Source organism: Uloborus diversus, chromosome 8 (assembly GCF_026930045.1).
Source record: "Uloborus diversus isolate 005 chromosome 8, Udiv.v.3.1, whole genome shotgun sequence".
Taxonomy (NCBI): Eukaryota; Metazoa; Arthropoda; class Arachnida; order Araneae; family Uloboridae; genus Uloborus; species Uloborus diversus.
In genome coordinates this window covers 47,303,795-47,313,475 of record NC_072738.1, presented here as the reverse complement: position 1 = coordinate 47,313,475, position 9,681 = coordinate 47,303,795, and the positions used below count along the sequence as shown (strand labels likewise).

At 35.7% G+C, this 9,681-nt stretch overlaps 1 protein-coding gene across 1 annotated transcript in view; it reads left to right on the top strand.

Moving 5' to 3' along the window:
* The first annotated feature begins 2,041 nt into the window (after positions 1-2,041).
* The window catches only part of LOC129228348 (zinc finger BED domain-containing protein 5-like), a 44,857-nt gene continuing 37,217 nt past the window's right edge, over positions 2,042-9,681 (top strand). Inside the window, exon 1 of the mRNA XM_054863026.1 lies at positions 2,042-2,572. Coding sequence (XP_054719001.1) covers positions 2,042-2,572 — 531 coding nt within the window. The remainder of the gene's footprint in view (positions 2,573-9,681) is intronic.

Below are 9,681 nucleotides of genomic sequence, written 5' to 3'. Positions count from 1 at the left end.
ACTTTGCAGAAATATAAAATATAAAATTAACACAATTTTAGGAATTTTAAACAGTTACATAAATAGCTGACATTGAACTGGATCCGCAATATTGATATTTTCCACTTAACGCTGCTGAAAACCCTAAACCTAAAAACACAAATATAAACCCTAGTTTTTATGCATGTGTCCAAAATGTTAATAATTCTTTTATTAATATATTGTATCGATGATAAGAAAAGGAGTGCAAAAAAAAAGTTATTTACGAAAACCTAATGTATTAAATGTTTTATCTTAAACACTCTTAATAATTTTTGGATGCTGGGGGAAAACTCGCATTATCGGCCTTGTCTTTTAAACTTTCTCTTGGTTGTATTTTTCAGGAAGCCAAACTCTATTTGGATTTGACTTACTTTATAACCAGTCATTAATACTGTGATCAGATAGGAATGATTAACAAAAAGTTAGTAGACAAGTTTCTCTATTTATCTCATTACATAAAATTTGTGATGCTCTTTATTCCATAGAATAACTTTTCTGAAATGATTTTTATGTCTTATTCACTGATGATTTAGTGTAATTGTAACCATAACCATAGTTTTATTTTGAAAAATCGAAAATACAGAGGGTGGCCAAATTATACTCAAACACACTTTTCTGTATTTAAATTGTTTTTTATTGTTGTTACATAGTTTTATTATTTGAACACATTTTAAAGTTTATTTAAAACATGAATTAAACGTATTAAATGTGAAGTAACTTCTGATCGATACTATAAATAGGTAAAAAAAATAATTATTTAATATTTAGTAACACTGCCTTTTGGTGCTATCACGGCTTGGGTGCGAAGTGGTATGTTTTCAATGTATGATATTGCTCTTTGAGCTACCTAGCATTATATGTGAAATTGTTAGTTTTTTCCAAAAATCACACTCACGAAAAGATGTTTGTGAAATTTTAATGAACACTGTACTGACGTCTGAGACATTTAAAATATTTTTTAAATTACAGAAATTAAAACGTTGCCAGAGTAAACTTTAAACTTTTAAATAAACTGTAAATTGTGTCCAAATAATAAACTATGTAACAATAATAAAAATTTAAAAAAAAGCAAAAATGTTAAAATATAATAATTTGGCCACATTGAAATCACCCTTTGTTGTCAGCGTTGAGTAACGTTTCGTCATCATTAAATGCTTTTGTCAAAAACGTTTTTAATTTTCTGGTCTAACAAACTAAAAACACTGTACTCTTTTCAGTTTAAATACAGCAAGACAAAAACCTCATATAACCAGAAAACAATAATAATTTAATATTCACTTATCATTGGATGATTGTAAGCCACCCTTCGAGTGAAAGAACCAGATCTGACTGGAGATATGAAGAACATTTTACATTTAAAGATTTAAATTTTATTTGTAACTGTTCATATTTTTGTTAAAGTACGTTGGAAATGCATTTACATTGATCCTCATTGAAACAAAGTACCTCCTTGAAAATTTCAAGATCTACTCTTTTGGAAAAATTTAGCTTTCAGAGCGTAATTTCGAACAGGGCTTCGCAACCGGTGTGCCGCGGCATACTGGTGCGCCGCGACAAGGAACCAGTTGTGCCGCACTATTTTCGTAGTTATATAAAAAGAAAGAGCCTTGATGTCAATTCACCAGCAATGACATTCTGGCGTGTCTGCATATGCTTAGTGTGTTATTCGGATTGGCGCAAAACATCTGCTTTAATTACGAATGTGATATGGAAAAACTCTTGGTTAGAGAAGACTCATAAGCTTCTAAGTCTGCGACTGCATGTACTGATACAGATGAACCTCCAAGTAAAAAGGCAAAGTCGCCGAGCAGGCAGTGCAGGAAAGGATACGTGGCGTTCGGTTTTTCGTGGATCAGAGATATAAAATCACCAAGACCTGAGTGTCTCATTTGCAGGAAGAAACTTTCAAATGAAGCGATGGTCCCTCGCAAACCTGTCGATTAAACATTCTTCTTACCTAGGCAAAGACATCGGTTACTTCAAGTGATTGCAGGAAGATAATTCGAAGCAAAGTTCCTTCATGAAAGAGAACGCAAAACCTTCCGAAAGGGCTCAAGAGGTTAGCTGTAATGTTTCACGGTTAATTGCCAAAATGAAAAATCCACACACTGTCGGTGAAATACCTATTTTACCATCGTGCAAAGAAATTGTACGGGGAATGCTAGGACCAGGAGAAGAGAAGGAGATGGTCCGAGTACCACTTTGTGACGATACTATCATTAGACGAATTGATGACATTTCGGATGACATAGAAGCAACACTGGTAGATAAATTACGAGTAGCTGGAAAATTTGCATTTCAAGTTGATGAATCAACAGACATCGGAAGCTGTGCACAACTCATAGCCATTGCGCGCACTGTTGATGAGAGACGCATTAAAGATCGCTATCTTTTCTGCAAAGAACTTCCTCAAGGCGCAACCGGTGATGAAGTATTCCACGTTACAGATGGATATCTGAAAAGCAACGGGATCCAGTGGCAAAATTGCACAAGTGTTTGCGCCGACGGAGCTGCTGCAATGACAGGACCTATCATAGGGTTCCAGTTGAAAGTGAAAAATCGTAGCCCAAGTGTTCAAACCATACACTGGTTCCACCATCGTGAAGCTCTCATGACAAAGAACTTACCAGATGAGTTGAAGTCAGCTTTGGCTGAAGTCGTGAAAATCGTGAATTTCTTAAAATTGAGGTCGCTTAATTCTCACCTTTTCTCCGTACTTTGTTAAGAAATGGGGACAGGTTACCACTCCCTACTTCTTCATATAGAGTTTCACTGGCTTTCACGTAGTAAGGTATTAAGAGTTCTTGAACTGAGGGACGAGGTACGACAGTTTTTGATTTTAAAAAACGAAATGTAGTACGCCAGTTTGTTGCAAGACAAATATCGGCTGGCAAAACTAGCGTACATGGCTGACATTTTTGAACACCTTAACGAATTGAATCGGAAAAAGCAAGGACAAGGAGAGAATTTGATTACATGTATGGACAAGCGGAAAAGGTTCAAATCAAAAATTCAGCTGTGGAAAGAAATTGATCGTCGCTCATTGGACATGCTCAAACGGACCATCAACATGGTATGTGAAGGAAATGGCATGGAATAGAAGCTGCTGAATGTAATGGGCGCGATCCATTCTCTTCATCTGCGAATGCATCAGTTAAAGACCTTTCTTTGAAAGCGCGAGAAAAATTTATGGACCTCAAGAGCGACCATACTCTTAAACTTAAGTTGAGCGAAGTGCCTCTGGACGAATTTTGGTTGCTGGTTAAAAATGAGTATCCCACCATCTCTTGTCTTTCTATTGATCTGCTGCTACCATTTTCAACTACATATATTTGCGAACTCAGCTTCTCACCCCTCACACTTATAAAAAAAAACCGCAAAAAAAAAAAAAAATCTCTTAAGAGCCTGTGTTGAGAAAACGTGTAGCACTTTCCAGCATAGAGCCGAACATCAAACGTCTTCGCTCCTCAAGGCAGGTGGTGCTTGGTTTTAATTTTTCGCTTGCTTCTTTCTTGAAACATGTTTTGATAATTCGTTTAACTGCAGTGTGCACCTTAAGGACATGTATGACAGAAATGCTTTGAAACGTATCGAGCATAATTTTCTGTTAAGTCTGATATAAATAGTTTTGTTGTTCATTATCAACCTTAATACATTCGAAATATTTCTACTTTTTAAATAAATTTAAATACACCACGTTAGTTAGGATTGTTTTACTCATATGAAAAAAATCCACCCCACCCCCCACCAGTCTTTTTACCTGTGAATGATAAAAACATTTCTTATTACCATTGAGAAGTTAAGTTCATTGTGCCCCGTTGATCTAGAAATTTCTTAAGTGTGCCGCAAAGTAAAAAAGGTTGAGAAGCACTGATTTAGAGATTAGTTTTAGAGGGTAGAGATCAAAATAAGTTTACTTTACATCGCTATTAAGAGCTTACTGTAGGGCGAAGAGATTACTTTGCAGCCTAAATTTTCCCTAATGATTATCATTGATGTGACTGAGCGGAAAAGTTCAAGTAATGACAAATTCTAAAAGCGTTTATCTTTATTTTTTCTATAACAAAACAATTGCGACAGGTAACTATGTCTAAAATTTCAGAAATTGCGCATGAAGAAACACTTAAAAACAAAACTAGCACGAAAAGTTTCGATAAGTATTGGTATAGTACAAATAAAATCATTATAATATTAAGAGTATTTATTGATTTTAATGTATATTTTACTTCAAAATAGCATAAAATAAAAAATAGTAGGGGAACAAGGGTCTAAGTGAAATAGCGGGGCAATGTGAAAAGGTGAAATATTTCCTCTGCTTTCAGCTTCACCTATCTGGTATAATTTTAATTATATAGTACCACATGCAGTCTATTCCAGCCTGGAAAAAATATCGCCAAAGATTAAAGCATTTAGTGATACAGGCAATTTTTAAAAAATTATATTCATATTGTAATATTGTGATGTAAGTCACAAATTATTTTTGTTATTATAAAATGATAAATTTATTGTTATTAACATTTTACATATTAACTGAGACCTCCTAATATTCAATGCAGAATTAATTTATATAATATTAAGCTTATTTGTATTTTAAAGATAGGTGAAGCTAAAAGCAGAGGAAATAAATTGTACAATTACTATTTGACCACGGATTGTATGGAATTGGCAAACATCCAGTTAAGGCGACTCCATCTGAATGAGGGGAAAAATAAAAATTTTATGCGCGTATTCCGCTCATTTGAATGAGACTCTGCTTAATTTAGAGGCTAACATACATCTGCAAAATCTGACATCCCTGAAAACTAATAGATGCTTCCATTTCCGCGTGTAAACCGAATGTTTGCCTTTCCATACAATCCGTGGTTAGACAGTAGTCAAGTACATGAGGGGCGAAGCCGATGGAGCAAGGTGAATTAGTTTGTTTCATTTACTCGCTCAATCATTTAATAGAAATCACTTACGTTTTCATTTATTAATGAATTTAATTACATTCCTTCATTTAATAATTCATAAATTTACCATTCATAAACTTTTTTTTTCTTATTTATTCATTCAGTTACTCGCCCATTTATTTTTCTTCGTTTATTCATTGACTTATTCATTTTATTATTCATTTATTCATTCAACTTTTTATTTACTAATTCTTTTGATCAAAAAATATGTTTTATAATCGAATAGAAAATATTTTATTGGAAAAATGTTTTTATTTTCACTTTGCCCCATGAAAAAAAAAGTGAAATCTTTCCACGTTTTTTTAAGACGTAAATTTACTGCCAAAAATAAAAAATACTGTTTCGACGCAAGTTTTATCATAAAATAGAATGTTCTTTCTTTATGTACTGTAATTTTTAAAACCAATTTTCGATTTGTTCGTTTTAAAAAAGGTCAGTCATCTTAACCATATCACATTCCCCTACTAATAATTTGCTTATAAAAAGCAAGAACAAACCTGGTCAAAAATATAATTTGTGAGAAAAGTGGACGTTTTTTTTTTCTGATTCAATATAATTTTTACGTCAGAGTTGTGCAAAACATTTTACACTTCAAAATTTTATTGTGTCACGAAACAAGATGTTTTCTGCTTCTAGTATAGTGGCGTGCATATCAATATTTTTTAGGGGACTAGTTGGTTACGGTAAATTACGATACACAAAAGTAAAAAGATTTATGGATATTTTATCTTCCCTATTATTATTAACTTCAGTGTTATGCTTCAAAGTTGATGAGCAACATTGCTCACTAAGATGAAAATCTATTCGAGTTTTACCAAAAGTTTTCAACTGAGTAATGGCTTGGTAGTGTCCTTGGGTTTTCTCGTGACGAATCGTTGCCTTGTGGAAATTGCTCATATCTGAAAATCCATTGGCATTCCAGACGCCTTTTTCCTTTTCAGAAAGGACGCAGGGCCAGCAAAATATTTTTTTTCTTGACTTACAAGCAGTCAGCCATTTAACAGTCTCAAAGTAATCTTTCTTAAAATGCCGATTGTAATTTTTTAGCTTCGCAGATATTGCTAGGTCAGGAGTAGGCCTGCTCTGCGAAATTATTTGAGCTTTCTCTTGGTCAAATCAAAGCTCCGAACGAACGGTTTGCGAGAACGTCCAGCAGGCAGCACAATTCTCTTCCGAGCTCCAGGGCAGTCTGTGCTGTTGCGCATGCTCCTCAACTACGTCCAGTTGGGGACTTGTTTTTTCGACCGAGTCCCCTTCCATTACAAAAGAAAACCACAATGGACGCAGGAAAATAACTTTGACTAGTGAATTTGTTGTTTCCTGAAGCTCACATAGAAACCTGTACACTAGGTACGGAAACAAAAATTTATCCGTTGGTTTAAAAAATGCATGAAATAATCAAATAAGCTTTCGAGCGAACGCCAAGGATCTAACAAAGCTATATGAGATCTGGGGAACAGGTTCTTAAGAGCTAGTCCCTCGGACAAGTCCATTTAAGACGTCGCACGCAGGGGAGAAAGGGAGGGAGGGGCAGTAAAAGAAGTAGCGCTTTCTAATAAACTTGTTTTTCTGCTCACGTTTTTTCTTAATAAATTATTCTGCAAAGTAATTTTTTTGAAGGGGCAAACATTTAAGGGACCAGCCTAGTCCCTCTGGTACATGGGCGGCACGCCACACGTATTTTATTTCCAAACTAACTTTTTTCAAAGAATATTAAGAAACTATTGCAGAGTAGTAACATTTGTAAACTCACTAAAACCCAATTCCATTACAATTGCCATCCGTAGTACACTGTAGAACGAGCTGTTCTCGTGAACGATATATATAGTATTTGAAGCTAATTTTTTTATCCGTATCCGAAAGAACAACATCGGAAAAAAACCTATTTCAACAGAACTTAATCAGTTCTTTATATTGGTACAAACGAAAAGATGATTCAAGGTGACAAATGTTAGATACATCGCGTTGAAAACAGGTTATTTTTCATGTGAAGGATTTTGATGGTCAATTGGAATAACAATATTTTTCACAATCAATCAATGTATCCAAACTGCAACAGTAACTCACCAAAAACAAATATTTTGACAATAGCTTTACAAAGTACGATCTTTTGAATTACTTCGTTCAGAATTTATGACATCCTAAAATAATGAAAAAAATTTCCCCACAAAAATTCGCCAAGAGTTTGCATAACCCTACTGAAAACTAATAAGCTCAAATTCACAAATACTACAGCATATTAACAGCCAAAAGTACTTTAAGCTCCAAGAATTTCATACTTCCAGCGTGATAAAATTTTCTGCAACCTTGGTTTAAATACGACAATTCGTTTCACATAGCTGATCCGCCATTTGGAAGCACTTTTTGGGAGACTCTTAGATCAGCAGCATTTGAATCTCTGAAGCTGAAAATGTTCATAGGTTAGTTTCAAAGACATGTGTGCATCCCTGTGAAATGTCAACCAAATCGGAGATGGTCGGGTGGAGACCATTATGACAATTGACATCGAAACAGACACATTGTACATGAAAATACATGAAAAACGTAAACGCATAGAAACAAACACATTGATTGTGTTTGCACTGAAAAGTTGACTATTTCGTGGACAAATTTCTTAAATAGACTAAATTTAGTAATAATCTGACAGTTGGTTTATTCTCCACAACAAATAGTTATATTATTAATAAACTGCTTGACATTGAAAATGCAACACCAAGAAAGACTGTTCAGAAATTTATGCAAATTTTAGAGTAGACGTACATCTCTGAGTTATGTAAATGATGTGAAATGCACAGCTCTCCGACGCACGTAAAGTAAGATATAAGGGACGGAACTTGCAGAATGGGCAATATTCGTGTCGTTATTTCTGACTGGAGAATTATCGAGGAAATTTTGTTTTTGTCTTGGAGGATACGTGTAACACGAGAGAATGGCAGGTCGCCGTCAACGAAGGCACTTCCAGCAGATAGACGATTTTACGAGGGGTAGGGTGATCGGGGTGAGAAGGGGAGGTTGGTCCGTACGTTTAATCGTAGCTGATACCCACATGGATGCGAGCACGGTGCATCGGCTGTGCCGAAGATGGTTGGAACTACGAAATGTGGCAAGATTGAGGGGTGCAGGGGTAGCCAGAGTGACGTCAGAAGGCGTGTATCGACGCATCTACCGACAACCTGCAGCAGATCCATAGTCACTTGTTCCTGGATTCTGCAGCAGGTGCAAGATACCCTGAATGTTTCCGTGTCACCCAGAACCATTTCTCGTCGTTTGGTCGCACGTGGTCTGCAATCACGGCGTCCGCTAAGACTGCCATTAACCCCACAATATACACAGCAACGTTTAGTATGGTGCCGGACTAGAGCGACGTGGATGACAGAATGTAGTCATCTCAGATGGCGAAATGTTGTGTTCTCAGATGAATCCGGAGTGTACCACTGTTTATCCAGTGGTAGTCGCCGCATACGTGTGTGGCGTCGACGTGGAGACAGATCTAATTCGGCAGTATTTGTAGAACGTCCCACCGCACGACAACGTGGCATAATGGTTTGGGGCGCAATTGCGTACAATTCCATATTACCACTAGTTCGTATTCAGGGCACTATCACGGCCCAACGATACTTGGATAATCTAATGGCTGGTGGCAATCCCTTACCTTCAAGGGCTACCTAATGCAATTTTTCAGCAGGATAACGCCCGCACTACCACCATGCTCTCCAAGGAACATAGATGCTTCCCTGGCCACCATACTCTCCTGACCTGTCACCAATCGAACATGTGTGGGATGTGATTGGACGCCGTTTGCAGTCTATGTCCCTGCCTCGTTCAGAAGACGAACTGTGGCAAAAGGTTGCAAGGGAATGGAGAGCCATCCTTCTGGACACCATCCGCACCCTTATTGACTCTATGCCTAGACGTGTTTCTTCGTGTATCGCTGTCCGCGGTGGTCCTACATTCTACTGAACCGACGCCATTCTCGCTTTGTATTCTGCCTATCATTTTGAAATTAAGACCATTTTTATTATTCCTTGCTGTCTCTGTCTTTTTTTCCTAATTTCATCACTTTCTGACCACTCCTTCTCGGTGTTGCATTTCCAATGTCGAGCAGTGTATTAATAAACATGCAGCGTAAATAATAAAGTAAAATTCAGTATGATTAAATATTGCATTAATAGTTTAAATAATTCTGCGTTTTATTTATTTATTTATTTATTTATTTATTTATTTATTTTTTGGAACTACCGAAACATCATATATGCCTTGTACATTTAATATATTTCACTTAAAACAGAACAAACGCAAAATTAATTGAAGAAGACAGCATCTGAATGGTTTGAAGGTTATTTTTTTTAATTGCACTAAAAGTCAAAGAAGAGTCCTAACATTAATGTTCAAACAAGCATTTTATGCATGCGTGCACAAATTATTTCGAGAATATTTATTCAAAGTGCATTGAAACGTATTTTAATGCTCATACTTTCCTTTTGAAAGACATTTTCTTTCAAATTAAATAGAAATCACATAATTGGGTTAACGATATAAAAATAAATATTTGTTTTCTCAATAAAAAAGCACGATATTTCTAAAGGTGAAATTTAAAAAAAAGTCAGCGCTAGCATGTTTCTGAATTTTTAAAACATGACGACGCTTTGTTTTATACTTCTACTCTAAAATTCATTATAAATTCGAAAAGCAGAGAAATGTTTTATCA